We start from the raw sequence: 16,543 nt of genomic DNA, 5'->3' as shown, positions 1-16,543 counted from the left end.
CTGCCTAGATGACAGCTTATTGGATATACTGTGGAGAGGATTCTTGTGCCATTATATAGCTTGGTCTCAGTTCCCTTTCAACTCTGAGATTCCATAAATCTATGAATAGAATAAATAAGGCAAAAACAAAGAAAACCTTACAGAAGCTTCATAGATGTTTAAAAAGTTGTATTTCAAAAATAAATTGAGGCAACATAATATTTATGCATTTGTTCTGAACTTACCATGTACCATGTTATTCTGTTCTTTACTGGCCATACAAGGACAAAACCAAAATAATCATTTGTTCCCAAGGAATTTTATGGGATTCAACACATTTGATGCATTCCAGAAGTTAACTTTCTATGTGTCACAATTAATGTTCCATTGGTATATTTGTTCACTTTGGTGGATCTCATGAGAGAATGTAGATATCCCTACTAGAGAGTGCAAAGCCATCCCTACTAGACATAAACAATTCACAGTATAGGCAATGTGTCACTACTATCCCACTTATACACAAAGGACAGCACATGATTTATCATTGTGCATGCAATATAAAACTTGTATTTTTAAAAATTATATTTGTGGTTCTGATATTTGTGAACTGAATCCTGTGGATATTCCCCAAATGTATCTTCCTAGTAGGGTTTGTCCCATCTCTGTCCTTTATCCCTTGGGTTGTATAACCTAACAGAATTTCAGTAAAATTGGCATTTATCAATTGTCCGTGATATGCAAAACGAGAGGTTGGTTGAGGTGTAGTAGACAGAGCCCTTGCCTTGGAATCAGGATGAATTAGAATCATATCACAATTCTAGATGGTTCTGTGACCTTGGATAAATCACTTCTTACTGCCACAGACAGCCCTCTAGCCCTATAAATTGTGAAACAGTTGTTGATATCTATCAGCAGAGGAGATTTTCTCATTGGATAGTGTCCTACACTGATGAAATCAGAGGTTTGTGATTTAGAAGCTCTTGTCGCACACTCCCAGGCTCAAGACTAGGCTTCTGATGCAATGAGGCATACTTTTCAAATTTTTATTTATTTATTTTAACATTTGTTTTAAAATCTTAAGTTCTAAATTCTTTCCCTCCCTTCATCTCCTCCCCGACCTGTTAAGAAGGCAAGCGATATGATACTCATTATGTACATATGAAGTTGTGCAAAACATATTTCCATATTAGCTATGTTGCAAAAAAAAAGTGAGGCATAATTTTAACAAGCCCATTGGTTCTCTCACTATAGGTCCTAGTTAATCTGTTAATCAACCAATCAGCAGACATAATAAGGGCTTACTAGTTACTGAGAACTGTGCTGAGTTCTTGGGATACAAAAAGAAAGGCAAAAAGAATCCTGTCTTCAAGGGACTTACGTTCTAATGGCACACATAACATACAAATAGCTAGATACAAGATACATATAGAGTAAATGGAAGGTAACCGCAGAAAGTAAGACTTTTGTAGCTGGGTGGCCCATAAAAGACCTCCTTCAGAAGGTATGATTTGGATTGAGTCTTGGAGTTAACTGGGGATCTTAAGAGGAAGAAGAGGTGAGGAGGGACAGGATTCCACCTTTGGGAGGTGGACTGTCACAGGTGAAGAGGAATGAGTAGACCAAGGCCATGCGGAAGGGTGTAAAGTAAAAGAACACCAGAAAGGTAGGAAGGGACCAGATTGGGAAGAGTTTTAAATGTCAAACAAAGGACATGGCTCTGGAGGTAATAGGGAGTCACTGGAGATCATTGAGTAGAGGATGACAGAGCTAGACCTACCTATGCTGATCTTAAGATTAGAGATTTAGAGTCTGAAGGTCACATGATCTAACTATCTCATTTTATAGATGAGGAACCTGAGACCCCAAGATTGGAAGTGACTTGTCCAAGGTCATATGGTTATTAGTGGCCCAGATCCTCTGGTTCCAAGTCCAGCACGCTTTCCACAGTACTACAAGGTGTCCTAACTGTTTGCTTTTTGCCTTTCAGGTAGATTTTGTGGTGACAAAGTGCCAGAACCTCTCATTTCCACGGACAGTCGCCTTTGGGTTGAATTCCGAAGCAGCAGCAACATCCTGGGCAAGGGTTTCTTTGCTGTTTATGAAGGTCTGTGGTAACCCAGACGTTCTTTTACATATCAAGCAGTGATCTCACTCTTCAACCATGTACCTTTCCTTCCAGCCTCTGGGGTGAACACTGCCTCCCGAGGCCCCTCCTAATTGTCCTGGAAGCAACACAGGCCATTCTTCTCCCTACAGGACAGACCTTTATTCCCCCATAAACCAACACTCTGAGTCCCAATTCCAATCATTTTAGAGAAAATCATTTAAACCTTACACATATGCTGTTAGGGACAGGGAATCGGCAGGGAACGAATAAAGTGACCTTGCCTCTAACTCTGTGACTATGGCCTAGGAACCTCACAGTGATCACAGAATCTCAGCGACTGGAGGGAACCTCGCCCAAGCCCTACCTGAACCAAAACACCCAACAAGTGGTCGACTGTTCGGCCTCCATGTAACAGCTTCTAGTGAACCTCACTTATGTCGTCTTCTGTGTTCTTTCTATCTCGAAATGTTTGTGGGTTTTTTTTTGTATTGTTCATAATTAAAGCAACATTTAAAAATTTTTAAAAAGAGTCTCTAGTGAGGACAAACTCCTCATACAGCATGTCCCCAAAGCCTTGGTGCAATTTTAAACTTAGAACCACACCAAGACTTTTGGAACATAGATACCGAAAGGGCCCGTGTTACTTCTGGGTAAGCTTTCATTGTTAGGGATGTATTTTCCTACAGCCTGAATCATATTCTCTTCATCTTCGACACATTTCTCCTAGATCTGCCCTCCTGGTGCCAAGTCAAAAAAGACTGATTTATCTTCTACGTAACAGAATGGAAGAACTTTCTGTGTCCTCCTCCAATCTCCTAGGCTTCTCTTTTCCAGACTTAACATCTTCACCTCCTTCCATCTACTCTCATTGATTCTCTCCCACTCTTCCTACCTCCCTCTTGTATTCTTATCCTCACCTGTAAGAAGAGGGGCAGGGGCAGCCACGGGGCTTTGTAGTGCACATAGCGCTGGGCCTGGAGTCAAGAAGACTTGTCTTCCTGAGTTCAGATCTGGCCTCAGACGCTTTATTAGTGGGGTGACCTTCTCTGTGCCTCACTTTCCTCATCTGTAAGATGGGGATAATAATAGCAACTACCTCCCCTGCCCAGGGTTGTCATGAGGATAAAATGAGATAATATTTGTAATACATTTTGTAAACCTTAAAGGGCCATGTAAATACTAGCTTATTATTATCTAGTCCAATTTCTACATTTGACAGATGAGGACCTGAGACCAGAAATGATGTGACCTGTCTGAAGTTATATTTGTGAAAAAGCAGCAACTAGAATTTATTATTTTCTATCTCTAAAATTCTGTGATTCTTGATGATCCTTAGTTTTAGTTATTCTTTAAAAGGATAAATCGTTGATGAAACCATACCATGGATGGTTATTTTAGAATTCATACTAGCCATGATGAAGCTATGATATGTTTGCAAGATGCTCCACCTAGTGGTGACAACTGACCACTGTGCGATGCTGTCAGAGACAGCCACAGGTGTCCTTAGGGCCAGTCCAGGTGTGTTAAATACCTATTTGTGGGGAACAGCATGCTGAGCATTGCCTAAAGCCCCCCTGCTCTCACAGATCCTGTTGGAAGGGCATGTTCCTCACCCATTGCTGTCTTTGTTTCTGAAGCTATATGTGGGGGAGAAATTCACAAAGATGCTGGCCAAATCCAGTCTCCTAATTATCCAGATGACTACAGGCCTTCTAAGGAGTGCATCTGGAAGATCACTGTTTCTGAGGGGTTTCATGTGGGATTGACTTTCCAGGCATTTGAGGTGAGTCATTCTGAAAGCTTTCTGACAACAAAAAAGTAAAGCACATTTCATTATTGCATTTAGCCGACATTTATTAAGAATGTAGTATATGGAACAGCTAGGCACAGTGACTAGAGCACTGACCCTGGAGTCAGGAGGACCTGAGTTAAAATCCAGCCTCAGAAACTTGACATATACTAGCTGTGTGACCTTGGGCAAGTCACTTAACCCCTATTGCCTTGCCTCCCCCCCTCCAAAAAACAAACAAAATACATATACACACAGAATTTAGTATATGCAGAAGACATAAAACCAGATTAGATGTGATGTGTGTGTGTGTGTGTATATATAGTGTGTTTATGCATGTATATATCTATATATATACACACATGTGCATGCTTTGTATTGTAATTGTCAGAAATCTCTTGTTTTTGAATGTTATTGGAGGGTTAGATTAGATATGACAGATATGAGAGGCTCTTGAGCTGATGAAAGTTGGAGATCTTTCTTTCCCCGTTTATCACTTTGTTCAGCCTAATGTTTCCAGGTTGGGGAAACTGTAGCCTCTGGATATGGCAGAATGGTTAGCTACATTGTGGACCTAGGATTTCATAATCCTTCTTTGATTTAATCAAAAGCAGAGAAAGTTGTGTTCTCCAACCCCCAATTAAATTCTAATTCTCAAGAAGCCATAACTAGCAATTGTGCCTGAAACTGCACAAAATATGTCTGGGAGAGAGGACACTCAAGTCAGTTTTTCAGATGGGCACACCAGATCCTGAGAAGCCACAGCAGGGATGATGCCTGGATGGGAAGAGGGCAGGAGAGCCCAGCCCAGCCAGGGATTGGCTTCCCCTGGAGTATAGCTTTCCACATGCCCCTAGAGCCTTTGTTATGCTGGATGCAATTCTGATCCCCCTGTGCTTGTTATAGCTCCATTCCCAGGCCAAGGAGATTAAGGTGCCAGCTGGTCTCTTTTGTCTCTTCTTTCAGATTGAACGACATGATAACTGTGCCTATGACTACCTCGAAATTCGCGATGGTGCCACGGAGGAGAGTGCATTGATTGGTCACTTCTGTGGCTATGAGAAACCAGATGACATCAAGTCCAGCTCCAACAAGATGTGGATGAAGTTTGTATCAGATGGCTCTATCAATAAAGCAGGGTTTGCTGCCAATTTTTTTAAGGGTATGAATTATTCCCTACCACTTTTAGTAACAACAGGATTTATCGACTGATTTCCTCAAGGGTTCCAAAGAATTTAGAGAACTTCTATGCTGAAGGCAGCTAAATGAAAGAGGCATCTTCCAACTCCAATATTCTTTGGTATTTAAGGGAAGGAGTGATACCTACCAGGGCCCTTATACAAGCCCTGGAAGTTATTGGCAGATCAACAATTAGGACTTCATCTTGACACGTAAGATACATTATTATACTCCTCAGCAAAGTTCATGGCTGGTTCTGCATCTCATCCTAAGACAATAAGTCACCATGGAATGGGATTAAGCCTTGATAGATGCCCCTCTCCTAAACCATAACCAGTATTGAGACATCTCTCTGTAGCATTAATTGTGAGACACCAATGTACCCTAGGGAATGGGAGAATCTTGGCAATGGTAGGTGTTCTTCCAGTAAAATTTTGAAGATGGATCTGTGGGGAGATTAAGACTCTGGGTCACTCCAAATTTGTCTCAGTCCAATTTCTGCTGCTATGGGATTGTGCCTCTGTAAGGGTTATTTGGGGAGGCTATGAAAGCCTCGAAGATCTTATCAAAATGGCAGAAAATTCAGAAATCTAGAACTTGGGTTCAAATCTTGTCCACCAGGTGTCAACTTATCACCTGTATGACCTTGGGTAAGTGACAAATCTTTCAGGGATTCTGTTTCCTCATCTGTGAGATGAGGGGGTTGGGATTGAGGTACCTTCCAGTTCTGCATTTATAACTCTACTCTCAGGGCCCCAGGAAGGTAGAACAGCACACTGACAGGGAGAGAACATGCCATGGGCTGGGGTTCTGGGAAGGCTAAGTAACTCCAAGACTGAAATGTCCAAGGAGCTCTGCCTTTGGCCTTGGTCCACCTCCCTTAAATATGTAGTATGTTCTAGCCTGCTCCAGGAATGCCTCATACACTGGAACGTGTGTATATGTGTCTGTGTGTGTGTACGTGTGTTCGTTGTGAGAATTGTTGTGAGACTCAAATGAGCTAATGTATGTGGGGGGTTTTGTAAACCCCTCACTTCCTTCAGTCCCATCCTGCTTACTTTTGAAGTCTATGAATGTCTCTGGCCTCCCCTACTCCTAAATTCCAATCCTTCCATCTTCTCCCAAGCTTGATTCAGTGACTGAGGCAGAAATATAGATGGATAGATAGATAAACAGGGAGAAAGACAGATAGAAAGATAGATTGAAAGAAAGATAGATGCAGAAAGAGAGAGAGAAGGGTAGAGAGAGAGAGAGAGGAGTTAAGAATTTATTATGAGTAAGGAAAGTACTTGGTGAGAAAGAGACCAGAGCCATCCAAGTTTAAATAATTGATTATGAAACTTAATTTTAAAATTCCTAAGTAGAAATTCATAAGGAGGCAGCATGATATAGTGGAATGGGTAGCATCTTAAGTCAGAGGACCTGGGTTCAAATCAGCTTTGCCATCTTGGGAAAATATGACCTTGGAAAATTACTCAACTTCTCTAGGCCTGTTTCTTGATCTGTTAATATGAGAGAGTTGGGACAGATGATCTTCAAGTTCTTGATCTATGATGCTAAGTAGAAATAATTTCCAGTATATTTTGGATGCCAGCCAATGGACATGACAGAAGAAAGGAGTCCCTGTCTACCTTCACAAAAATGACTGGCTATCCAATCTTCTCTCTCAGGTCAGAGAGAACAGGGTTGGGATCTCCCAGCACTTAGGAGTCCCTAGTCTGATCTGGAAGTGAAACCAAGCTAATGCCAAGTCCCTGACTTCACTTCCTTTCCTCCCCCTCCATGCCTCCAATGTGTATAGATGTATTTTTGAGGAGTGGAGATTATAGCAAGCCAATTTTAATGAGCTTGATCTGTGATAATAGAGATGGCCTCAGGACCAGCTGGAACAAAAAAGTAGGCACTTGATACGAATGAAATGATAGGTTCTTTTCGTCTCTGGAGTGGAGATGGGGTCAGAGGGGAGCCAGGAAGCCATGGTTAATTTTCAAAGTCAAGTTAGTTTTTGGTGTTCTTCTCCAGTATTTTTCTCCTTTTCTCTTCTCCTATTTCATGGGGCTCCCTCTACCCCACCTTCAATCCCATGGTCTGTCCAAAGTTACTCACCATAGTAGTTTATCCCTGAAACATCCTTTGCTCCAAAATCACCTTCTTCTATCAATCAAGGCTACTACATCTGCTAAGTGCTAAGTATCAGGAAAGACATCTGAGTAATTCACAGTGAAATATCAATGACTGATCCTCCCCGTCCCCTGCTCCTGACTCCCCACAAATAAGGTGTTTGTTTATTAGTCCATATAAATATCTAGTAGGTAGAATTTCAGGCAGAAAGGGGGGATACTTGAAGCAAAGCATTCCTCTTAGCCTACAGTAGATACATGGAAGAGAAGCTCTACAAAGGAGAAAGGAAGTGGGCTTGCTCAAGAACGGGGCCCTCCAGATGGTTTCTTTTTCCCATACCAACCAGCTTCCTGTGAGGAAGTTAAAGCCCAGCCTAGCCCATTCTGAGCTTCGGCCATCAATGAAGAAGGGGCAAATCCAACAGAAGAGGGGAGGATGCTACACTCTCTTAAACTGAACATGGGTTGGGACCCCAGTGTCTACCCTTCCCTAATTCCCAGTCTCACCAGTGGGTGGATAGACCAGTCAGCCAGGGAATGTTGGAAAACTTGAGCCTGAGTTATCCCACCACAGAAACAGAGAAACCTGGTCAGGTCTGTAGGTCTCATTTGGTTCTAAATCTAGGGTTCTTCATAAAGAGTTCATTAGACCTTTTTTGCTCCAAACTATTCCCCCTAAATCCCCTGTACTCTCTATTCCCTCACTATTACCCCTTCTCCATTAATTTCTTCTGAGGACTGTACTATGACTTAGGAGACAACCTTATCCCCAGGTCTCTGGCCTACTAAACCAGTTTTCTAGGATAACGTTGACCACAGGCCTAATAATGTCATCTGGGAGTTCTGGCTCCCTGGAGAACCGAGACATTATCTGAGCTGCTGAGCTTCCAGCAAAGCTGTCCCTTGGCATTCAGTAAGTGAAGGAGGGGAGGTTGGTCTTTGGGCCTTCCCTTCCTCTTATGCCTCATTACAGCACAGCACAAGTATAACCAAATATCCCATTAAATATGTATTAAATTAGCTTTTTCCAATGTTTTGTTCAATTATGACTTTAAATTCCTTATCTCATGTTTGGCCTTCAAAGTTTCATGTCCATCTAGCATGGTGTCTGCTTATACTTTTCAGAAGTTAGCAGCACTGTTGCTTATGGATTGGGGGAAGCCAGTTTCATTGGTCTTATCAGTCAGCATCTTTTTAAACAGGGCCATCTCCAGGCTGTTCTCAGGCCCTTCTCTGGACAGTGGGTGCCAAGAACATGTGTCGGGTTTCCTTAAGTAAAAAGGATGGGGAGGGTAACTACAAATGCCCTGCAAAGGAGGAGGACCAAACTGAAACAAAACAAAACAAAAACCACTCTTGCTTTTATGCCAGTTGGATGGAGACTCGATGTTTCTGGCCAACTGGCTAAGAGCACCAGTGTGTGGTGCCAACTGGCATTTGAGTCTGTTTGCTGTTGCCAGATGGCAGGTGTTGTCTCAATGCACTGTCTGATGGTGCCAGGGTGCTTACCAGCGAGTAAAACTCCTCCAATTTCTTACCGATTTGGGAAATGATAGTAGCATTTGCTGGTTGGCAGTCTCCGCCAGCTAACATAAGAAAATAGCAACTGCTCTCCTAGTACTGAGCCAGGTCCATCCAGCTTCACATCCTGCAACTGATGTGACAACCGGGGGTGTTTTGCAAAATGCCTAGTTCCCTCCAAGATGTTGTTTCAAAAAATTGGAAACTTGCCCCAAACATCCCTAGCTTTCCTATACAACCCATGTAGTTCATTGGGATTTGGGGGACTTGGGAATGGTCCCAAATTTCCATACTGATAGCTCCTCTTTGAAACTGATAAAGCACTAGGCTCTGTCCCCATCACTTGCATCCTGTGAATTAAGATTACACTTCACAATAAGGGTTCTCCCTTGCCTTTGTTTGAGGAGCTGGCCCATCCCTACACCTGCACCCAACAATTCCTTCCTTGTCTTATCACTGGTGTTGTGGGATTGCACAGTAACTAGGAAGCTTCCTCTTTTATTATACTCCAGGTGGGCCTTGTTTTCCTTCTTTTGCTGCTGACACCATGGAAATAAAAAGGAGAGAGAGATTTCTTTCATTAAAAACTAGGCCCCTAGTCCTGTCTTCCTTCCCCCATTCATTCAGAATCACTGAATTTCTAAGATAGATGAGACCAGGCATCACCTAGTCCAACTTGTGACTGATTCTTATGGCTTAAAGGCCTTCAATGAGGGGCAGACCCACTGCCTCCCAAGGTGGTTTCATAATACATGCATGCATGCATGCACGCATACACACATGGGTGTACACATGTATGTATATACACATTATATATGCCACAGGTATGTGTGTGCATGTGCATATATGTGTATACACATATATGCATTCAAAATGTATTTATTTTCCCCAATTACATGCTAAAACTATTTTTTAACATGCAATCATGCAAACCATTTCCATTTAATATATTTGCTAACCACTATACTTACTAGGATGACTCTTGGCTTTTCCAACAGTGTCTCCATCCTCTGCCTCATCTGATGCAGGGTTGCATCCATGGGCATCTTTGGAGCACAATTAAACTTTGTTATTGTTTTTCAGTCACTCAGTCACGTCCAACTCTTTGTGACCCTGTGGACAATACTTTTCACGGGGTTTCCTTGGCAAAGATCCTGGAGTGGTTTGCCATTTCCATGTGGATTAAAGCAAACAGAGCTTAAGTGACTTGCCTAGGCACACAGCTAGTATCTGAGGCCAGATGTGAGCTCAGATCTTCCTGACTTCAGGCCCAGAGCTTGACTCACTGATCCATCTAGCTGCCTCAAATTTTTAAAGCCCATATCACTCAGTATTCTCAGGCAGTCTCCCATCCAAGTGCCTAACCAGGCCTGACCCTACTTAGCTTCCGAGCTCAGATTAGATAGGTTGTGTTCAGAGTGGTATGGCTGTCAAACAACTAAACTTTTGCATCGTGGAATTTCAGGGCCCAAGGTATGACCATGGTCATTTAATAGAGCACTTCACAGTTTATAAAGTCATCGTGCTGTGAGATTCCACCTCTGATGTTTGCTGCCTGTGAACCTCAGACAAGTCACGAACTACCTTGTTTCCACAAAATAAGGGAGTTTGTCTAGATGGTGTCTAGCTCTAGAGGCTAGCTCAATGGTCTATGATCCCAAGATGGGACTGTAGGTGTTATTGTCATGTACAAATGAGGAGACTTAGGGGCTTGGACCCTCCCAGGTTGCCTCTGATCATCTGCAGTGGCAGAATACCATCAGTAGAGTTGCATGTCATTCATCCAGCTTGATATAGGTTTATAAAGATGTGATAGCTCAGATTTAAAAGTATAAACCCCTTGTTTGCTCTCCTCTCATCCAAGGTCGAACTACTTTCTCTGTCAAACTGGTTCCAGGTCTCTTGGCTCAGGCTGGAGTGGGGGTGGGGGCAGAGGGGAGCCAGGAAGTCATGGGTTAATTTTCAAAGTCAAGTTAGCTTTTGATGCTCTTGTGCACTTTTCTTTACTTTTTCCATTTTTCTCCACTCTGACTTCATGGGGCCTCCTGGTAGAGCAATGAGATGTGTGAGTGAGTGTTGTTCATACATGTTGTAAGTTAGAATATAAAAATATATTATATTATATATTTTATATATTATATATAAATATTGTATAAAAAAGATACTAAGAGAGGCATAAACAAAGTGAAATGAGGGTAAAGTGATGACTAATAATTGGAGGAAGATTGGGAGAGGCTTTATAAAGGAAGGAACATCAGAGTTAGACCTCGAAGGATGGGCAGATTGAGAAGAAATACATTCCAGGTGTAGAGAACAGTGTGAGTAAATGAATGGAAGAGAAATAATGCCCAGTAAGACTGTCAAATAACAACAAGTCCAGTTTGGATGGAGGATAGTATTCATGAGGGACAGAAGTGTGATATGTAACTAGAGAATTTGTTGGGAGCTAAATTTTGCAGGGCTTTGAATACTAGTATAAATAATTTTGGCTTTATTTGGTAGGCAATCAGGAAAAACTCAGGATTTTTGAGAAGTGACATAGTCAGACCTGTCCATTTGGAAAAGGTATATGGAAATAGTATGTAGAAGTAAATAAAATAGGAGCAATTGGAACCAGGAATTCTAGTTAGAAGACTACTGTGCTCTAACCAGGTAAGGGTCAATGAGGACCTGAATGAGGATGGTGGTATTGGGAGTGAAAAAGGAGGTGAGAATTGGTAAATGACTGAATGTAAGAATGGTTGCTGATCAATAGTGACTTGGAGCCACTCACTTCCTTTTAAAACAATTAATTTCATTTTTTTCTTTTGTGCTTGTATTCAGTGCTTGCTTTTTGAACAAAGCATTCAAGATATATAAACATGTGGTTTCTGAATAGCATGTGAGTTCCTTTCCTTTTTCATTTCTTAATCTTAGACCTTATTTTCTCTTTATAAAATTTTAATTATGAATTTAACAGTCAAACATTTCAACACACAAAGAACAACAATAGTATCATGTATGAACCTACGGTCCTGTTAGTTTTTTTAAATATTTGCATATTAAATTTAGCAGGGTAGTAACAAAATTTCCATTTGTTTGTATCCCCTTCTGAACTTTTTGATTTCTTCCAAGTACTGAAAAATTTTCCATGCTCTTTTCATTCTTTTATTCCTCTTACTACCCACTAATTTCTACCCACCTCCAATAAAAACCTATCCCCTTTAACAATTAACATAATCAAGCAAAGCAATGTGTTGGCCAAACCTGAAAACATATATCTTATTCTGTGTCTTTCGTTCATTACTTCTCTGCCAAGACACAGGGGACAGGCTTTGTCATCATTCTTCTGGAGCCATGACTGGCCAATGCGTTGGCCAGAGTCCTGAGGTCTTTCAAAGTGGTTTTTCTTTACATCATAGTAGTCATTGTATAAACTACTGAACCATATTTTGCAGCATGTTTTTAATCATTCCTTCCTTCTACCTGCTGTTGCACTGAGGATGCCGAATGTTGAGGTATATTTTGACTTAGTTGGGATGACCATGTAGAATTCTTCAAAGACTTTCTCTCTGTTGATTCTTCATAGAATTTCTTTGTGTTGTTCTAAAATGTGCTTATTTATTTTGCCTCATTCTCTGCAACAGATGTTGGCACATAAGCTGTAATTATCTTCCTGGTGGTGTTTTGGCTTAGACTCACCATGAACCCAGCAAGACAAGATGACTGAGTGCCCTCCATGAAATGCCTCTTGTTGCCGTTGGGTACACAATGAAACCAACTCTTCCAACTCCTTAATTTACTTTTCTGAGGAGAACCCAGGAGCCATCGTTCCACTTAGATAAAGCTTCCTCATATCCTCTAGCTTCATTAAAAGCAAGAATGCTATTAGGAATATCATTCAGTTTCAATATTACCAATAAGTATTTCAACTTAGTAGTAGTCAATTGGTTACAATAATAATTTCCTAAGTGCTTACTATGTGCCAGACACTGTGCTATAATAGAGAACCATTGAAGCTTATTGAAGGGGTGGGGGGAGGGTGACATGATTGTATTTATACATTTGAAAAATATAGCTTTGGCAACTTCAGTGGAGGATGGAGTAGAGAGATAGAGACTTGAGGCAAGGGGGCCAGTTAGAAGACTTTTGCAGTAGTCTGGGTGGGAGGTGATGGGGGCTTGAATTGGGTGGTGGCTTTGTGAGGGAGAAAAACGTGTGTGTGTGTGTGTGTGTGTGTGTGTGTGTGTGTGTAGATGGGGGGAGAAAGGGGGAGCAGAGAGAAAGAAAAAGAGAGGAGAGACAGAGACAGAGAGATGAAAACAGAATGACCAGATTTGCCATGGTATTAAATATGTGGGGTGAGATAGTAAAGAGGTGAGGATGACACTGAGGTTGCCAGCCTGGGTGTCTAAGCTGAATAAGAATGGCAGCTATAGGTAGTTAAATAAGAACCTCACATTTAGAGTGTGGATAGTTTAATTTATGCTTACAAATGGTCTAAAAGCTGTGATTATTTAGCACCTTTTCTACCCCTCTGCTCCTGCAGAAGAAAGTCTCACTGGAATGAGAGCCATTTAATTTTTTTCTTTAGTTGCCATGGCCAATAAATTGGCCACAAAGTGGCCAGCCTCCCAATGATGAGCCCACCTGCACTTAGCTTGTCTGATCCTGGGGCAGCAGGTGCAGTCTGTCAGGGAGGCAAATAGTTGATGCCTTCTCAGCTTGGTTGTACCTATCAGGGTTCACAGTCCACTGGTCTAGACTTTGAACACCTGATGTCTTTGCTGTATTATGAAAAGGCATTGGAGTATGACTTTTATGGAAATTATTTATTGAAAGATTAGATGAAATATAGAGGGATGATGGGGACTGGATAGTGGTGTGCTGATAAATGTTTGACAACTCCCACACAAACACACACACATACACAGGTTGTGTTTCCTTCAATGACCAATTAATTGCTTTGATGGATCTGTGATCTGATCAGTATAGGTACCCTTTCCGATGATAAGGCTTGTAACCCATGTGCCCGAGCTGTCTGTCTCCATGTGTTCCCCATCAATCTGTCAAAATGAACCACTCAGTGATCCAGAGGCCTTCCTCTACTTCTCTTGGTTTGTTGGTTTGTTTTTGGATCCCAATGGGACACAAAGACTGTCCATCACTTATTTTTATGTGACCGACACACTTGTTTTTCTAGTTGTAGAGCTCTCTGATGTCATTCTTTCTATCACTTCCCTAACCCATTCCTCATATATAATGTATTGAAGCTACTTAATTTCAACTTTTGGAGACTATGACTCATATCTGTAAGATATCAGCATAGATTATAGTATAATAGGGTTGTACATTTCAAACTAAAGGGGCCTCAGAAACCTAATAATAATAATAACAATAATAGTTAGCATTTATATAGTACTTTCTATGTGCCAGGAATTATACTAAGCACTTTACAAATATTATCTCATTTGACCCTCCCAACAAACTTGAAAGGTAGATATTATTATTTTCATTTTACAGTTGAGGGAACTGAGGCAGGCATAGGTTAAGTGACTTGTCCAAGCTCATACAGCTAGTAATTATTTGGGACCAGATCTGAACTCAGTTCTTTCTGACTCCAGGACCAGCTCTATCCACTGTGCCAGCTAACTGCCTATTATGGCCCAGGAAAGTTAAGTCAACAAACATTTATTAAACACTGACTATATGATAGGTGCTGTCCTATTGAATGAATGGTTGAAGGTGATTTAGGTAGTAAGTTATCAGAGACAGAAGAACATTGATGGTAAAGGGAGAAGTTTGGGATCATTAAAAGAACTGCCCAATTTCCCAAAGAAAATGCAGCATGATTTTTTCCTTCTGTTAGACCCAACTCCTCCATTTGTACTGTCTGTCCAAGATATCTATATCTGTCTGTATCTATATTAATGGATGAGTTCTATGGATTCAGTCCCAAAAGTGAGACTGGTACATAGTTCTCAGGGTTTCCTTTGAACTTTTCTTATTAGTGAAATTAATCTTGGTGATGCCCCTTTGGTACTTCATTACATTTAGCTTCTGTGCTGCACTGGATATGGGCAAATATAGGGAGCAAGGTCAATGAAGTTGGTGGATGCATAATGACAAATTACCTTCTTCCCCTAACAGAAGTTGATGAATGTTCCTGGCCAGACAGGAATGGGTGTGAACAGCGCTGTGTGAACACACTGGGCAGCTACAAATGTGCTTGTGATCCTGGCTATGAACTGACAGCTGATAAGAAGACTTGTGAAGGTCAGTGGTTGGAAGGTGTTGGGGGTAAAGGATGAGTGATGAGGAGCAGAGGTATGGAGATGGAGGGGGTGTTTAGTAGAACTGTTCATTCTTTGATGGGAGGTTTTATTTAAAAAATATTTTGAAAATTAAAAACACTTTTGAATTCCAAATGCTCTCCCTCCCCTAGCCCTTCCTACACCCATTGGGAAGGTAAGCAATATGATATCAATTGTACATGTGAAAAAAATCATATAAAACATTTTCATATTAGCCATGTTGCAAAGGGGAAAAAAAGAAAAATAAAGTGAAAAACTATACTTAAATTTGCACTCAGAATTCATCAGATCTCTCTATAGAGGTGGATAACATTTTTCATCATGAGTCCTTAGGAACTGTCTTGGATCATTATATTGATCAGAGTAGTTAAGTCTTTAATAGTCAATTATTGTCACAATGTTGCTGTTACTTACTATGTACAACAATCTCCTAGCTCTGTTCACTTCATCATGCATCAGTTTATATAGGACTTCCCAGCTTTTTCTGAAACCATCCCTGTCATTATTTCTTATAGCACAATAGCATTCAATTACAATTATATCCTGAAACTTGTTCAGTCATTCCCCAATTGATAAGCATCCCTTCAATTTCCTATTCTTTGCCACCGCAAAAAGAAGTGCTATAAATATTTTTGTATATATAGGTCCTTTTCCTTTTTATTTGATTTCCTTGGGATAGAGACCTAGTATTGGTATTGCTGGATCAAAGGATATGCATAGTTTTATAGCCCTTTGGGCATAGTTCTAAATTGTTCTTCAGAATGGTTGGACCAGTTCACAGCTCTACCAGTGGTGTATTATTATCCCTACTTTTTCACATCCCCTCCAATATTTGTCATTTTCCTTTTCTCTCATTTTAACCAATCTGATATATTTGAGATGAAACCTCAGAGGTGTTTTAATTTCATTTCTCTAATAGTGATTTAAAGGATTTTTTCATTTGATTATAGATAGCTTTAATTTTTTCATCTGAAAACTGCTCGTTCATATTCATTGACCATTTATCAACTGGGGAATGGTTCTTATTTTTTATAAATTTGACTCTGTTCTCTATATATTTGAGAATGGGACTTTTTTTTAGAGTTGTAATAGTAATTGAATGATTAGGGATCTGAGAATAATGGAGTATGAAGTGTAGTTATGAGAATTGGTAGTATTTAGCCTTGGAGAAGAGGAGACCAAGGGAAGACCAAATCCAACTTTAAATTTTAAAAGACTATGTTGAAGATTCATTTTTATGTTTTAGGCATAAAGCTTCCATGTCAAGAGTTTCTTCTCTTGGGGCAGCTAGGTGACTAGAGCACCAGCCCTGGAGTCAGGAGGACCTGAGTTCAAATCTGGCTTCAGACACTTAGCACTTACTGACTGTGTGACCTTGGGCAAGTCACTAAACCCCAATTGCCCTGCCTTCCAAGAAGAAGAGGAAGAAGAGGAAGAGGAAGAAGAAGAAGAAGAAGAAGAAGAAGAAGAAGAAGAAGAAGAAGAAGAAGAAGAAGAAGAAGAAGAAGAAGAAGAAGAAGAAGAAGAAGAAGAAGAAGAAGAAGAAGAAGAAGAA

At 40.8% G+C, this 16,543-nt stretch overlaps 1 protein-coding gene across 2 annotated transcripts in view; it reads left to right on the top strand.

Moving 5' to 3' along the window:
* The window catches only part of TLL2 (tolloid like 2), a 171,630-nt gene that overhangs the window by 133,461 nt on the left and 21,626 nt on the right, over positions 1-16,543 (top strand). For both annotated transcript variants that reach the window (XM_069067104.1, XM_069067103.1), the window contains exons 11-14: positions 1,967-2,083; positions 3,724-3,869; positions 4,842-5,037; positions 14,825-14,950. In XM_069067104.1, coding sequence (XP_068923205.1) covers positions 1,967-2,083; positions 3,724-3,869; positions 4,842-5,037; positions 14,825-14,950 — 585 coding nt within the window. The remainder of the gene's footprint in view (positions 1-1,966; positions 2,084-3,723; positions 3,870-4,841; positions 5,038-14,824; positions 14,951-16,543) is intronic.

Source organism: Petaurus breviceps, unplaced genomic scaffold, assembly GCF_028583685.1.
Source record: "Petaurus breviceps papuanus isolate PSGF00001 unplaced genomic scaffold, PetGlider_PUasm1.0 90740, whole genome shotgun sequence".
In the NCBI taxonomy this organism is placed as follows: domain Eukaryota; kingdom Metazoa; phylum Chordata; class Mammalia; order Diprotodontia; family Petauridae; genus Petaurus; species Petaurus breviceps.
The sequence above is the reverse complement of the archived record's forward strand: the minus strand, read 5'-3'. Positions and strand labels throughout refer to the sequence as shown.